General features: G+C 39.4%; 1 protein-coding gene across 1 annotated transcript; it reads right to left on the bottom strand.

Moving 5' to 3' along the window:
* Positions 1-4,545: 4,545 nt before the first annotated feature.
* Positions 4,546-12,305, bottom strand: LOC131234735 (uncharacterized). The gene is made up of 5 exons (XM_058231674.1): positions 11,966-12,305; positions 11,656-11,857; positions 7,803-7,871; positions 6,444-6,576; positions 4,546-6,010 (listed from the first exon to the last, which is right to left on the bottom strand). Exons 1-5 carry the CDS (start codon positions 12,225-12,227, stop codon positions 5,366-5,368), a joined length of 1,311 nt encoding a protein of 436 aa, XP_058087657.1. The 5' UTR covers positions 12,228-12,305; the 3' UTR covers positions 4,546-5,365.
* Positions 12,306-17,806: the final 5,501 nt, after the last annotated feature.

Here is a 17,806-nt window from a genome sequence, read left to right as displayed (position 1 = left end):
GGGAAACGGATCTTGAATCATTGGACGGTTCTGATTTCAGATGTGACACTTGGGGGAGATATCTGCCGTTGGTTTTATTCAATTTCGTTATATGGGGAAATGACTAAATTACCCTTCAATATGTCAGTTAGATTCTCTATCGGTGTGGGTTTGCTACAGATTAGTGAATTATGGTAACTGGTGTGCTTACACGTGGCGTATAAAGTCATCTATCAAGACCGTTCATATCGTGGGACTATCTGTCGATGGAATACGGTAGCAAGTTTACACTCATTGGAAAATCGTAGCCATAGAATTGGTGGAATGAAGATGGACGGCTGACAAGAAAATGACAAACTTTCGGAATTCAGCCGGTCATATTGCCAAGTGTACGAGGATGATGAGCTTCCACGACAAGTAAAGCAACGAGCGGAGTGCAGCGTATGATTGTTCATACGCATGCACTCAGCACTTATACACGTCATAATGTAACTGAAATCAAACCGTAGAATCATTGGTCGTTGATATCTACACCATCATAACCTCTCATTGAAGGATGACTCGTGTGTTAAATCTCGACCATTGATTCTTTTGTTTTCAGCCGTTCATTATTGAATATCGCTTAAATGTAGTATTTGGTTTTTGATCCATCAGGTTCACGGTTTGGAGGGTTTGATTTGAGTTACACGCATGCGTTCAGTACACCAACGGTCCAGATCACTGAATCACTGGCCCACTTGGGCAAACCGAAAGCGGCTGCCTACCGTACATATCACGTTGGATACTTTACGGTCCGCTGCTTGTCTTGCACACAGTAATCAGTGTGTAGTATCATAATCGCCTAATGTTAGATAGTAGAGACGGAATCTGATCCGTTGGATCATGATTGTGACAAGTAGGGAGGTGGATCCAGGACTTGTAACCGTTGGATCCTGTCCTCGGGTAGCCATTGGTTGAAAATTACACCAAACGGATGATCCTAGCCTTAAGATTATACTGTTGATTTTTTTTTAATCGTGACCATTCATTTAATTGCCATTGTTTATATCTATATGATCCCCTGTTAAGTGTAGTTTTCAATTGTGGGCCATCCATTGACAGGACCCATTAGATGGATGATCTAGATCCACCACAATATCTGTGTGAGATCAAAAGTCAGTCAGAGTGAAAACTCAAGCAGGCCACACCATGATAAACGGTCGAGATTGGGACTTTCCACCATCGAAACCTTCTTGGGGCCCACAGAAGTTTTGGATAGTGCTGATATTTGGTTTTTCCCTTCATCTTGGTGGTAATCATCTGATGAACGGATTTGATGGCATATAAACACAACGGTGGGCCCCAGAAAGGTTTCAAAGGAGAACGTTTCCATTCTCACTGTTTCTTGTGGTTTGGCCCACTTAAGTTTCAGATCCATATCATTTTTCGTACACCGTCCTAATACAAGCTGAAGAAACTGATGGACGGAGTGGATGTCACGCAGACATTTCTGTGGGTCCCACAGAGATTTTGTTGCACGGGCTTGAAGCCTCACACAAATGTTGTGGGTAACTTGCGTAGCCCACACGCGTGTACAGCCCCTGCCCATGACGTGTCAGCATGGCACGTACGATCAGTATCCAAGGTTCCCACAAGTTGGGACACATCGCTTAGATGCCCTCACCCAAGAGATCAGCTATGTCCAAAGATCAGGTGGGCCACATTGTCCAAAATAAATTGACAGCTAGGAAAATTTGATTTAGCCGTCCATTTGTTTTTCTACACTCGCCTACATTCCCAATTCATGTTCAGGCGATCCACACGGTCTGGCCCACCACTGGACCACTTTTACACATATCCCATAATGGCACTTGTGCTAGCATGTAGATGGGCAGGGGTACACCTCACATGTGGCTTGGCAAACCTCCCATTCCCACTGCTATTATTGGTAAGGAGGTCTCAGTCCAACCGGTTGTACCACAAGTAACCATCCACCCGGAGTATAACATCAGATATTTCATATTTTTGGTACATCCAACCCGTCCAATGGGTTGGCACCATCACCAAGATCACCTTTTAGAGAAAAATCACATCAATTCATCGGGTGGGCCACATTTGTACTTTGTTATTCATATGGTAACCATCACCCAGCAAATAACTTCCAACCTTTCATGTGTATAGGAAATCCAACCCGTACAATAGGTTGATGCTATCATGAAGATCAACTTTAGAAAAAATAAACTCTATCCACTAATCCAGTGGACAACAATTGTACTTTATTATTCATAAACGTCCTTAATTTTTTATTAGGTGTGGCCCACCAAATGAGTGGATGAATATGATTTTTGCATACGTCAATCATCATGATGTTTCCAAGTTATTGGACGGGTTGGATTTTAAACTTCTCATCAGTAAGAAGCCACTGATTACACCCACCTTAATGATAGATACACCTTTTCTTTCTTCTTATAATAATACAACAGTCTACATCCTTCTCCCTTGTATTATCGGAAGTATTACCAAAAGGTGTATCTATCAACCAGTATGGGTATAAATATAAATGACATTATTACCCTTACCAAAGCAAACATAGAATAATTCATAGTTTTGTTATTTTTTTCATGGTGTGTAGGGTATTTTGGTCCGAAAGTGGGCCATGATGGTCCCAGCCATTGGATGCAACATGAGAAGATATTTTATAAGTGGAGAGAAAATAAAGGGACGAGAACGATGGATAGGATCCAAAAGAGAAAGCAAGTGGCCAAAAGAACGGTCCTGCTAGCACCTCTGTTACACACAATATTCCGTATATATTCCCTTTAAAAGAATTTTTCCTTTTTTTCTTGCAAGCCACCAACTAAGAAAAGATGATATTCCTAGTTTCTGTATTCTCTCCTTCTTTCCCCTTCCTACAATAGAAAAAGTAATGAGATGATGCCGGGATTTTAAGAATATAGTCACATGGCCCACTTATCAGCTTTTGAAACATGATGAAATGGTAGATGGGAGATGATGCCATAGAGAACAACTCCAATGTGGTGGACCCATCTCGCATCGATACACTTGTCATCCAGGCCGTCCATCTAGTGGCCATACCATGGATGAGTCATGTTTCGAAAGTAGTACACTTGATGCAATCCTATCCGTTGCTTTCTTAAAATTCCTTGACGGTGAATGATTTTTACCTTATCGCTTTGAGGGATACTTATCAGACGGCTGGAATCACCTGATATAATTTTGTTTTGAACTGTTTGATATCTACTGTAGAGTCAATGAGATGGACGGTCTGGATTGGTTTATTACCCTGCCACGAGTATGGTGGAGAGATGGATCCATCAATGTTCTGGTTCCATTGGCTATAGGGCATCATATCCGAAGATAGAGATAGAAACCTTGGTATATATTCCCTTAGAAAATAACAAAAGACACCGACCATTTTGAAAAGTATAAGGAATTTTTAGACACCATGTGTTATAATTTGCTAAAATGGGCACAAACTAACAAAAGCATAGGGTATTATGATAAGTCGTCTTTTGTGTAAACTACAAAAAACTAAAAACCATCCCCACCGTCCAAGCGGTGCACACGTCAACTGATCATTAATTGTGCTTTTGTGGGCCACCCCTCTTACCAAAGAATCGTGCTAACCATTTTTTATGGATGCGGATTGAATGCAAAGCTAGGTGGGACCCACTGTGATGTTTGTGAGAAATCCACCCATCCATCCATTTTGCTATCTCATTTTAGGACATGAAATATAAAATGAGGCAGATCCAAAACTCAAGTAGGCCATATAACAGGAAACAGTGGGGATTATAGTCCCTCGTTGAAACATTCAAGGGATCACAAAAGTTTTGGATCAGGTTAATATTTTTGTGCTTTCAGTTCATCCAAGTGGGAATGACCTTATGAGTGATTTATGATATATAAATATAATGATAGACCCCAAAAAAGTTTCAACACTAGGCATTTTTCATACCCACTTGGCAAAATTGGATGATGGAGTGGATTTCTCACAAACATCACAAGTGGGCCCCAGCTAGTTTGACTGGTAGGATTAAAAATGATTATCGGATAAAGAGATCCAATACAACAAACTTCCAACAGATGCCACCCTTGATCCCCTTTGAGATAACATGAAGCAAGTTCTTCTTCCCAATTAACAGCTGAATTTCAGACACCCAAGAACAAAGGAGCCCTATATGAGCCAGCTCAGCTGATTGCAACCTATGGGGTTTTCGGATCATCCCAGCCAGTAAAAAATTAGGTTGGAGCGCAGCCCCAATCGAAGAAGGTGTGCTATCACTTAAAAATAAATAAATAATTGCCCCAACCATAGGTAGGGCCCACAGTGGAAGACAGATGACCCAAGAATCATCATAATCCTAGCCGTTTGATCCAGAGCCTGCAGGATGGATGGACTACAGCACATGACAGGCCCCACTTACCCACCAGTCTACATTCAACAAGGCATATAGACCTAGGTTTTGCAAATGGGTATGCAGCATAACATGTAAGCAAGCAGGGCCTTGTTGGGGACACGAGGAATGTGATCTTAGGATATATCCCATGGGGAAGGTGGACCACTTAATTCAGAATCAGTCCCATTAATAGCGTATGCTACTCTGATTTTATACACAAACTATCCCAAATATAATACCAACAAGAACATATCTCATTATCAATTTGCAAATGCATCCAACTGCATCACAACATGAATATGCCTCTAATATTGCAGCTCATCTACTAAAAATGTACCCATAATCCCTACCTAATACTCATCTAAAACCCAAAACTTTGATCCGCAAGCCCACTTGGTTGAGAAACATGAGAAGCTTACCTCAATTTCAACATCCCATGCCTGGCCCATGAATAGATGGGGGCGTCAAACATCAAGGAATCTCAGAAAAATATATTGAAGCCATGTTCGACACTCCGAACACACGCATGTTTGCTGATCATGGCCATGATAGCATGAGCATCATCAAACCCCCAAGGGAAATCGAAGTCCTCATTTCATACCAGTGGGCTTCATGGTTTGGCGATTGGGGCTACTGATCCGATGCTGACGGTCAACAGTCACACCCCCCCAAAACTCATCTCCATAGGAATAATCCCTGCTCTTTTGAATAGTTCATATTCAACTTGAGGCCGAAGAATGAACTGCTAGGATCCTTTCCAATTTTGAGACATCTCCAGCACACATCTATCCTATCTAGAAACCATCAAATCAACCACCTACATCACAGAAAACCATGGGCCCCACATATAGAAACTGAGGACCCTGAGGATATTATCTGCTAGTCAGTCCTTGCGCCAAGGATCATACAGTTCCTCTCGATGTATAATGTGTTTTTTGGCTGTTAATACCTGCTGCTTCTTTTCGAACTTGGTTTCTTACTACCTTTTAAGATTCCGGAATCTCCCCTTCCTCTAATTCCTCGTCCCTCAACACCTCTCCATCAAAGACCGAACAATCCCCACTCCTTCCATCCTCTTCATCAACAAATCCGCCATCCAAGCACAGGAAATCATCAGGGTTAACTTGCCCAATCAGGTCCGAATAAGCATCCCTCAAGTCCTGCTCAAAATCGAAATCCATGTCGTTGGCTTCTTCTGATGCCTTCATGCTGCAGTGAAAATACTCAATCATTTCTTCCCCCTTAAATGCTCGTACGTTGCTTTCAGAAACAGGTCTCGTGACTTCAAAAGCTCTCGTCGAGAGACTAGCTTCTTTCTCAACTACCTTATCTCGGATAAGAGGCTCTGGATTCATGTAGTTCATGAAATCCATCACCTGTGTATCGAAGGTGGCATCATCTTCATCGATTTCTTCTTCCCTGAAGAGAACACCCTTTGGACTTGGGATATCATTGAAAGGCTCTGCCTTCTCCACCTTAGAAAATGTGTTTGCGTCTTTCTCGACTTCAAAGTCATAGCTGTGGGAAGGGAGGAAAACATGGATAACAGGGAACTCGATAATGACAACACCGGCCAATTGCAGGCTTATAGGGTCCTTTATGTTCAGCTCACGGAATGGCGACTTCAGACCCTACAATAACAAGATATTAGATATATGCACATGCTAGTTGGCCTAAGTATTATTGAGATGTCATGCAGTACTTGATCGTAGGAAACGACATCTCTTGTCCAGCAGTGGTCCAGATGGGGCCCACCTTTTGGTAATACAAGCCACTGATCCTGCTGGCCCAGTCATGGGACACATCCTCCCCAATACCTCCTCAACAGATGGCCTTAATCATCCATTAAGAACTGACAATGGCAACAAACAGTCCATGTCCATCGGGGAGAACCAGAAGGATATGATCATCTGGCGGGGGACATTTTGAGGTACCTCCCATGCAACATGGCCTACCATATGACAGTTTGGGACACCAAAGGGCGGGCACCAAATATACGTATTGTTGGGCCAAGCAAATGCCTGGTTGGACTTAACATATGGGAAATGGTTGATCTATCAATACCTTCGGGTTTTTTTGAATGAAAAACTTGAGAGAGTCTAATGGCTCCTTGCAGAAGGGCTTCAGCTGATTATTCCACGGACCAGGTTTCAGATGTTTTTCAATCACGGGAACCAGGTGCTCGTGTTCATCTACTCTGCATGAACGAAAGAAAATGGAATACAATTACTTCTGCAATAAGATTCAAATGATTAGAGGCACAAGATCTATCATATAATATAAACTTCCAGAAGAACCAGTTTATCCACAGAGATGCTGCCTTCAACGCTCAATTCTTATGAATGTAATAGTAAATAAAAGAAGAATGCTCACCTACAAAAAGTAGCATTTGAATCCATTTGTGCAGTCTGGTGGGCCCACTATGATGTGTTTCTCACATCTGAGCTGACCATCACATGCATCACCTCATGTTAGATCTCGGGCCCAACAGTCAACCCGATTAGTGATTCATGTGTGCCACACGGAAGGAAACAGTTGGATGGAGGACGCCCATGCTTGATTTTTCATGGGGCTGATCATGCTGTGAATGTGATATCTACTCCGGCCATGAGATGCGTCACCCAGTTTTGGCTCTGGGCCCAAAATCAGCCCCATCCATCATTCAGGGGGGGCACAGCAAGGTAAACAGTTGGAAGTGTGGGCATCCCCTAGTTCACTGTCTCTTATGGTGTGGCCCATCTGAATCACAGATCAGACTGATTTTTGGGGCCCAGGCCTAAATTTACTGGCTGCATCTGATCATCGGCTGGGATGTGAGAAAAAACATCATGGTGGCGCCCAACCCAAGCGGACCTCACAAATGGAATTGTTTGTTACAGTTCGCAGGTGAGCAGTTCTCCAAATAAAATGGCCCCTTTTTCATTTTTTATATTTTTGCAAGGCCAAATAAAATGGCCTCACTCAAACAGGTTAAAAAGAAGAAGAAGAAGAAGAAGAAGAAGAATGGGTAACATTTAACACAATGTGGAAAAGAAAGTCTGGAGTTTGCAAGCCCCACACACATCCTCTCCATATGCATTCTATACTCTATGCCCCTCTCCATGTAGATGATTGGTATACCATATATGTATGAAAAATAGGCCTCCGTCAACTGATCAGGTAGGCAACATATGTATGAAGACAATGGATGGTTTAAAAAACTTGTCCACTGTTTCATATGTCTGGCCTACCTGATGAGTTGAGCTGCCTATTTTTGGGCCACCTCAACTACATGACAAGCCTGACTTGAAAAACAGCCCGGATGCCCTACACATGCCATGTGGAAGCAAGTAGAGAGTGCTTGTAGGGGTAGCAAACATCAAAAGTCACGTGACTCACGTCCTGTAATTGAATCTGCACAAGATGACAATGTTGGCAGCTTACCCATGATCAATTAACACGACATCTGTTGAATGAAACCGCCACTCAATTGTCCAGAAAATCGATTTCTTCCTGAAGCATAAGAAACCAAAACATCACTGGTCAACCATCAGAATTAGTAAAAACCCGACTATTGCAATCAGCATGAGAGCCTGGATTTAAAAGAGAATAATCTCTATTATATATAAAGTGAGCAGCGTTTGGATATTGTTGACCCACAATTAATGGGGAAGGGGCGTTACCAAGTAGTTGTTGAGTGTGGCTGGCCCTTCAACTGAGGGATAGTTTTGCCTTTTTCAATTCATTGATGAATGATGAGAGAGCATGCTGCCACTTCCCTTCCTCTTTGAGTGTAGCCCGCATGTAAGCATGCTACTAGGGAGACGGTTCAACAATGGCTATATGGGGGCCACTGTGATGACCATGTAACATCCATACCATACATTAATTGTGCCACCTCATGGTTTTTTTTTTTTTTATAAATGAAGGTAACAAAACAATTATTAAGAACCATTGCGCAAGAAAACCTCAGGGCGCAAGAAAACCTCAGGCAGGGAGGTGCAGCAACTACAAAGCAAAAGCAGAAATTAAATTAAAAGCATCAATGTCCTTGTATTCTTATTGGGTCTCTTTCAAGCCAATGCCTCCTTTTTCTGATCCATAACGGCAGTTAAAGAATGACCGAGGAAAACAGACATGTGAATTTGCACTTGCAGACAGAGTTTTTCAGTTTTTTTGTTTGGCCTTTCCAATGCATCATTATTTGAACAGAACCTTAGTCTAGGAGGTTTTTTTCCCAGATAACTAGCATTTTTTTTTCCTTTTCTTTTCTTTATAAGTAGCATGTTTTTCTGTTGAGAGGAATTACAGGATCCTTGACCTGAGGATATACACAATACAATCAGATTTTTTTAGTTTGCGCAAGTGGGGCACATAGTTTACTGATTAGTTGGGTTAAACAGCATCTTCAATAAAATTCTGCAGAAAAAGAAAATGCCAGATCAATAGAGGAGAAGAATCCTGATACCTAATCCATATTTATAAGAGCAAAGGAGGCGCACAAAGTTGCACCAACTATTGGAGAATCAAACGTACAAGTCACTAGATGAAGCTCAATGAAAGGCTGGTAGAAGAAGGATATCAGAAAATGAGTTTAACTTCGTGTTAGGGAGATCAAACGGTTGTAGCTATTTAACACTAAGAAAGTCCCTGGAAAAGTACAGAGCAAAAAGGAAGCATCTATGCATGGGCTTTACAAGAATCCAAAGAATGTAACTCTAATAAGGGCTATCAACTACACGATTTTTGTCTCTCAATATTCAAATCAAAAGCAGAAGTTTAAGACTCCAAAACGGGTTGGCCTCTTGGGGTTCCTTTCCACATGCTAAAAGGCATTCATTGTGAGAGATGTGTGAGCAATCACAGAAACCCTAACAATTGTGAGTTCTTCTAATTTTTTGTTATGATTCATATGAGATGGTTATCTCGGAAATATATGATAACAGCAATCAGATCTACTATCAAGATAGGACTAAATTTTGGAATAAACAAAACCATGATTCCATTTTCAATACAGTGAAGTGCTCACCAGTGGGCCTTCAACAAAAACAACAGCTTTAATTTCATGGAAAAAATCAAGTAAAATCCACCTCAAATTGGGTCCCTTTTTTTGTGAGAGTAAGCTGAAATTTTCTTAAGGGAAAAAACCATAAGGAAAACAGGAGATAGGGACAATGATTAACCCCCAACTACAACAGCAACTCCACAACAGGAACTACAAGAAGAACATTTAAAAACAAAATTACAGAGAGCAAAATAAGCACTCCCTGATCTTCGACCTTCAATAAATATATTGGATTTACTTGCTCCATCTTCTGCATGTTTGTCCGCGATTTCATTAGCCATTCAACCCACATGGGAGATGGAGATTTGTTTTCCTCTGCACAATTCCATCGCTTCCTCCATACGGTTAGCCACTTTCCACAGACTGGATCCTGATCTGGCCCACAAAATTGCATTACTAGAGTCCCCTTCCATAACAGTGGATAGCTGGGTGAAGATGGAAATAATGTCTATTGCTTCCAAGGACAGCTGCTGCTTCTGTGAAGTTTGAATCTTTAATGTCAATCGCAACGAGAAGATGATCAGCTCCAAACCTTCATGATCTCAAACAATTCCACCGATTCTGGCAGTCCCCAGATTATATAACAAGCAGCCATCAAAATGTGTTTTATACACTCCAATTGGAGGGTATTTCCAGCTGGTTTGGCTTTTGGAGCTCTGAGATGACAGTGAAGAACCTCTTCCCAATTTGATTCCAATGCCAAGGCATAGAGCCCTTTGCACCCTCTAATCGCTCTAATGCATTCAGCAACCAATCTTTTTTTCACAATCAACCGGACTAGAGATATTTTACCATAAAACACTCTATTGGGTCGCTCTAGCCATATAAACCATAACACTGTGAGGCCTGCCATTTTCCAAGCATTCTCCCCGTGGATCCCCAAGCCAACAAAGACCACTCCACCATCAAGTTAATTACTGATTCTCGGAATACCCAGCTGCACCCAAATCTCATCACCACCACAGCCCGGATCTCTATTGCTACTAAGCAATTCAGTAGGCCACACAAAGGATCGCAACAATAATAAAATCTAGGACCACAAAGGAAAGAAAACGTTGAAGTTCATATATTCCACCACCACCACCATCATCAAGGACTATCCCAACTAATTGGGTTAGCTACAAGAATCTTGTTCCACCATTCCACTCTATCCAGGACCATCCTCAGTTAAACGATAGATCATCAAATCATTTCTTTTTACCTCCAAGCACATCCTTTTGGGCCTTCTCTTTACTCTTTTAGAACCTTCAACTTAAACCAACTCACCCCCAACCGGTGTTGTTCTTGTTCTCCATCTCACATGGCCAAAGCATCTATGCCTACTTTCCCTTATCTTATTACCTATGAATGATACTCCAAAGTTCCCTCAAATGCATTCATTTCTATATCTATCATTCCTCATCTTGACACCCATCCATCTCAACATCCCCATTTCAACTACACGTCCTATGAACATGTTGTTCGTTGACTGCCTTTCTATCATTCCTCGTCTTAACAATCATCCATCCCAACATCCTCATTTCTACTACACATCCTATGAACATGCTGTCGGCTGACAGCCTAACATTCTGGTCCATAAAGCATGAATGGTCTTATAGCTATCCTAGAAGATCTCCCCATCAGTTATTTTGGTAGGCGGCTATCACATAAAACTCCAAGGCACATCTCCACTTCATCCATCCAGCTCTTACTCTACAAGCAACATCCCTCATCATTCTCACCACTCTCATGAATTATCAACCAAGATATTGAAAATGGTCATCTTGGGGTACTTCTTGGTCTGCCATCTGGCAAGCCTGAATTACCAGAGGCAAGCCATACAGGTAGGGCCTATTTTTCAGCTATCTAATTGCTTGTCTGGCAAGCCAAACCATTCATGGGTGATGGACCAGGAATATCCTTCATCTAACAGTTTGATATTTTCTGCTCAGAATGGACCCTTCACTATATTTTCCTTTCAGCCATCCATCTGAAGAAAAATTATCAACTTGCTAAGATTTTCAATTGAAAAAGCATTGCAGCATCACCCGTCGGAAAAAGCATTGCAGCATCACCCGTCTATGGTGGGGTCACTAGATCAACAGTCGGGATAACTGAAAAGCGGGCCCCATATTTGCAGACTGCATGCTGGGGTGGATCCATAATTCAGACTGGTCGAATAAACTATATAACGGATTGAGATCAACAAGTTCAATTCAATCAAACAATAAATAAATAACTGAAACAACTAACCTCTGGTGGAAAATCGACCGATTCTTCTCTCTCTTCTCCATTCCGCTGGGCAGAACAAGAAGCCGCGTCTTCCGCCGGCCTGCGGCATTCCGCAGCAGCTTCAATCTAATGGGCAGCCTAAAACCATAGTTCCCGAAAAGCCCATCTCGCATCCGCTGCGCGGATTCCGCCGCTCGCTTTGTTTCCTCAAGAAAATTGTAATCTAAACATTTAAATAATAATAAAAAAAGACCCAGATGGAATTATGAGAAAAGGCGAAATGGGTATTTGAGATCGGTCCAGAAAAAGGGAAGGAGGGAGAGAAACCGACCGGAGATGAGTAGATTGTCGTCGAATTGAGAAAGCGGAATGAAGGCGGTCCGGAGTCGCTTGCCGGTGCAGCTGGTGCGTTGCTTGTGAGATTTGACGCAGGGGAGGCTGCAGGTGCGGAGAGAGCAGCCCGGGCATGTGTACTTTGATGGGTTTTGGGAGCATTCTTGGCAGAGAGATGATTTAGGGTTAGGGTTTGGAGGAGACGCTTCTTCACCTCTTTCCATATGTGGGGTTTTGCAGGGGCTTTTGAGTTTTTCCATCTGTGGGGTTTTGCAGGGGTTTTTGAGTTTGTTACTTCTTGGGGGTGTTGTTTGGGTTATAGAAGAAAATATTTCAGTTTGTCGAGGGATTAGGGTTTTGGGAATTATATGATACTCGGCAGCATATGAGCCCCGATACGCAGGCAGTTAGAAATTGCACAAGTGGTGTGCATTGACGCAAATCAGACCGAGTAAAGTGCAGAGCCACTCTCTATTAGTGACAGTCGCAGAACCAGTATATTTTAAAAGCCATAACCTTTAATTTGTGTACACGTTGTAATCCAACCATTGGATATTTTTCATTTTTCTCTCCCAGAAGTCTCCACCGATTTCACATTGGCATCTATATGGTGGGCAATATAAGTTGCAATGTTTTTATTAGGATCAGTCTTTTTGGACAGTTTAATCGACCAATTTGAACCATCTATTAAGTAAGTGTAGAATACATTTTATGGACTACCATTAAGAAATTTACTAGTTATCTAATCCATCCTTGATTTGGACCAATCTTATGTAGTCATCCTTATTTTTCAAGTGAACGTGGTTAAGGCGATCTCAGCCATAGATCATGATGATCATAAATCCCTCGTAGACATCTTATTGATCCTCAGTATATAATATTGCATTGCATCTTCATTACGAGTTTATTAAACAGTGATTTCTTTTATAGTCATTGGAAACTTGAGATTGGACACGACAATCATTGACTTGGAAGAGTCATGGTCCACAGATCTCAATACCTGGTTAGACTATGACCATCACAAGTGCATGGGACACACCTGTGGACATGAGATATATAGTCGTTTTCTGTGAAGAAATTGACTTGAGTTAAGATGGACAGTCTCCACCACCGGGAACCGACCTAGTGTCGGTGTATGTCTTACCTTTACCATTCAAAAGAGCGTTAGTGTGTCATGAACAAAGGATCCAGGTTTGGACCTTTGGTCACTTACATTGGTGAATCAAGATCAAGCCAAAGATATGAGGTTCCTTAGCCCGGACTATGATCATGAAATCATGACTTGATTATATATGAAAGATGATTAATCCTTAGACCTGATGATGTGTAAAGGCTATGATCTTCATTAGTCGGCTCTGACTCTTCCTACAAGGTCTATCTAGGGGCCAATAAAGTGGATGTAGTTGGGTACTTCCATCATAAACTGTTGATTCTTACACAATCCAACAAATGATTCACTGGTTTGTCTAGGAATATGTTTGTATCTTTAATCTAGACATATTAAGAACTCATCAAGTAGTTTTTTGCTAATCCCAACACTCTAATTGTTTTTGTCGAGTTTTCAATGGTTTTTAATCATTGAAGTTTTGTTTTAACCGTTAAAATTGCACCTGATCATACTTAATGGTCTAGATCTGATGGTCCGCTTTTGACCGGCATGAGATATGATCATCAATGGATGGCAATAGTAGTAGAGAAATTACATCATGAGTATATGTATAGATAAGGCGGATTGACGCATTTCCCTCACAATATGTTACAAAGTTGTGCATAGGGTGGCGGAGTATCATACTAGTATTCCCATGACTTCTTCATTATTTTGTTTGATCCTATCCCAAAAGATTAGATAGGAGAAGCCCTAGACACATTCCCCCCAGGTGTGTGAAACAAGGAAAAAAATTATAAAGAGAAAAAAAGTTTTTCTTAATCTTTTTCATCTTTGTGTGCGCCATCATTGTGGATGGTTGTGTGATTCCTTAGCACTTATCAGAGGATATTCCTTGGGCTATCCGGATCTCTCTAATACTAGAATAGATCGAGAGAGACCTCCCAGTTTACAGGACCATCATCGGCGTTACATTAACAGATATTGTTACACTCGGGTATAATCTAACTTTCTCAAGTTAGTTATTTGATTCAAGAAATTATACATGACCTTATTCAGAAGATCCTGTGTTAGGATTTCATATTTAGACTTGGAGAAAATCGAATTCGGATGTGCAAGTTTGATGAAATCCCATCAGATTGATATCAGAGTGGTCCTGTGTTACGATCATCGTCAATTCACGTCTCATCATTAGGGAGGAATGGACTTTTCTAATCCAACCTCAGCCTAACCCAGAAGCACAATGTGAGGTGAGTGATCTCAATTCTCCTAACACACTTGTTAGGCAAAGTAAATCTATCACCACCCTTAGAAGCAATAAGGTGATTAATGGAGAGATTCCAAAGGAAGTTGAAAAATCTAAGGAATCTACAAAATCTAAGGGTTATTATGAAATTAGTAACATTCAACATGATGAAGAGATGAAGTGTGATTACAAGCCCGTGGTCTAGTTTCCCCAAAGGTTGATCTCATTGAAGCCTCCAGTTAATGATTAAGATATTTTGAAATTTTTTAAACAAGATGATATTGATACAACCCACCAAATTGACATGCTTGATTTCATTGTGGAAAATGAATCCCTTTTAACTGAATGTTCTAACTCTCTAGAAGTTTGCTTAGCACACTTTGAAGATTCTAACGATAACTTAATTAAGGAATAGTGAATGCCATGTGGGATCATACCCTAATACCAGACATTAATAAGGGGAAACATTGTTTTGAAGTGCTTCTTTCCACAAATCCTGAATGTTGACCATTAAGGGTGGAGGAGCTGGAAATTGAATCAAAGTCTGAAATTTCAAAAATTATTGAGACTATATCGATAAATGATAAATTTTATGAATTACAATTAATTGTAGTCTCTCATATACCACGGTACATTGACACTTAAAATCCTTCTGTAACAGGTGAATTTTATATACTTTGGACACCTCAAAATATTGAACAAAGATTTTATGCTGAGGTTTATAAATTTCTCTAAACATTCATGCTTTAGGATATTCAAAACTACTATAAAATAGGCCTTTGGATGATCTTGTTAAGAATCTTGATGAAAAATTTGTTACAATGCTAGCCATGGGAGGAAAACATCCATCAGGAATGAGAAACTTTTTTCCTTTGCTTTCATAGAGCAGTTTAGTTGCTTTCTTAGGATTAGTTGGCTTTAACTAGCTTAGGTAGTTTCTGTATATTTGCCTCAACTTAGAGAATTTAAGATCGTATGCATATTCGACATTTCAGGTACCATCTACCCTCTACTTGATTACAAGTTTATTGTTCTCATGTTGTTTTTATTACAATTTTTTTTCTAATATTGAGAACAATGTATCATTTTGGTTAGGGGTGAGGTTTCCTTTTGAAAAATTCTTTAATCTATGATAAAAACTAATAATTTTGGGCTACTTTCTTTTTTAAGGTTAATTTTATCTATTCATGTTGAATTAAAAGAAATCCGAGTGATTAGAATGATAAGGCAGTAAGTTATTGAAATTGAAGGCTAGAGACTAGTATATTTGTATAATCCAATTGAGTTCTCTTTATTAAATTTTCAAATAAAAATTTAAAGCATTGTTAACCCATGATTTCATGTTTCACGGTCTGATTTTCATTATTATGATTGAAGTTTGATACAACAGTGTTAACTTGATGCTTATAAGGATGCTAGGAGCCAAGCCTAGGGATTTTGTTCATGATGTTCTTTAAAAAAAGTGAAAAAAGAGTTATACCTAGTTAAAAACAATGAGCATAAAAAAGGGCTACCTATTAAAAAATTGTTTATGAAAAGACTATCATATTATGTAAAAAGAAAAAGAAGAAAAATGTTTATATATTGACAAAAAAAGAAGGATAAAAAAGTAAAAGTCTTCGATGAAAAAATCGAAAACTAAAAAAATTATTAGAGAACTGTAAGGTAGGTTTTGGTTCAGGCTTTGGTTGATCTAACCATTCTTTTTTAATTTTCAATGTTGATATGAATATAGAAAGTCGAACTCCTAGTTGTAAAAAGTCAGACTTCACTGAGTATTGTAGTTTTCGAAGTTTGGAATTTTTCATTGAACGATTAAAAAAATAAACTTAATGGAGGATTGTTGCTAAATATGCTAGGATTTAGATTGAAAATTTCATAATAAAGCTTTGTGTCATGCTGCTTGGATTGTTTAGGATGAATTCAAGGATACATGAATAAATTGAGTCGTTCTTTTGGAAGAATTTTGTTTTAGATTTTGAAATCTTTTGCCTGTTTTGCTCAGGACTAATAAAATGTTGGTTGGGGGTGTGTTAACACCTAAACATTGCATATTTATCCTCTTTATTACATCACTTTTTTAAATACAAATATATGTTAATATGAACTAATTACATTGATTTTCTATTGACAAGAAGATTTTAGAGTCTAAGTCAATTATGTACTTAAAATGTCGATTTTAAGCTTAAAAGAAATTAAGAAGAAGAATTAAAGAATTAAAGCTCAATTGATGAATATTAAGTATATTCAGGTTTGTAGATCGAAGGAGATTAAGTGGAAGTCAAATGATACTTGAAAACAAGTGAATAAATCAAGAAAAATGAGTCCTGAAATTTCAGGGCCATGAAAATAAAATTCTGACATTTTAGGGCAAAAAGACAAAGTGCTAAAATTGCAGGGTCAGAAAGACAAATCTCATCGATCGATTGATAGAATTGCCGATCGATCGATGGATCCATCGATTAATCGACAACTAGGGTATAATCGATCGAAACTCCTTGATCTATTTAAAAAGCTTGTTATACTAATTTCACCAACTTTGATCAATCGATGGACAATATTCGATCAATCGACAATTAACATATTTTTGAATTCTAGTCACTGGAAGTTGTTGGAGACCATCGATGCATTGATCGACGGTGGTAGTGAGTGCGAAACTTTGTGATTTTTCAAGGGCGGTGTGAAAGTAAGGAACTCTTATATATTTAAGGAGTTATTTTACACATTTGAAGCATGTCTACGGTGTTGGGGAGAGAGAGAGAGAGAGAGAGAGAGAGAGAGAGAGAGAGAGAGAAGGCTTGAGTAGAGTATCGACAACATCTTCCCACCTCGATTTTCTTCCGGGTTCTATTAAATTTTTAGTTTTTCTTTTGTTTTAAAGTTAAGTATGTCTAGTTAATCTCTTAGCTAAGGCTAATAGGTAAAGATTTTTATTTTAACATAATATTTTAATTTATTAATTCATAATTTTAAGATTTCATGATGATAGTTAATTGAAATATATTTGAATTTTACTTTAAAACTTTTGTGTTGTTTCATCTTTAATTCATTATCAACTCTGGTTACATTGAATGCTTGGAATTGCAATTATAATGCTTGTTTAGAGAATGAATCAATCTGTAAAATTCCTTGATTTATTGTAAACTCTAGGCACGATAGATTGTTGAATTCCCTACAATTAATGTCCGAGTGCTTCATGAGAGAATCGTTCAATTGAAATCATACGTTGTTGGATGTTGAGATTGGTTTAACTATTTAATCTTCTGATAAGAACGAATTAGAATTTGGTTTTAATTGAGTTATAAAAGATGAATTGATGAATTATGTATTGTGATCACTAGAAGTGGATCCCTAAATCCTTGGTCATTTTTATTAATTATTTTTTCCTCTACTTATTCGCTGGATTAAAACCCAAAAAATCCATTTAACTTCAGACTAGTTCTAGTTGTGTTTTCACTCCTTATAGTTTGACCTCGGTCTCACCGAAA

This window comes from Magnolia sinica, chromosome 19 (assembly GCF_029962835.1).
Source record: "Magnolia sinica isolate HGM2019 chromosome 19, MsV1, whole genome shotgun sequence".
NCBI classification, from domain to species: Eukaryota; Viridiplantae; Streptophyta; class Magnoliopsida; order Magnoliales; family Magnoliaceae; genus Magnolia; species Magnolia sinica.
This window is presented reverse-complemented; position numbering and strand designations above follow the sequence as displayed.

What these genes read in the sequence shown, in the direction of transcription:
- LOC131234735 (XM_058231674.1), bottom strand. Translation starts at nt 12,227, where the DNA reads ATGGAAAAACTCAAAAGCCCCTGCAAAACCCCACATATGGAAAGAGGT. An exon ending in CGACAATCTACTCATCTCCG is followed by an intron (nt 11,858 to 11,965) that starts GTCGGTTTCTCT and finishes TTAAATGTTTAG; the next exon opens with ATTACAATTTTCTTGAGGAA. An exon ending in TCATTCAAAAAAACCCGAAG is followed by an intron (nt 6,011 to 6,443) that starts GTATTGATAGAT and finishes TTGTTATTGTAG; the next exon opens with GGTCTGAAGTCGCCATTCCG.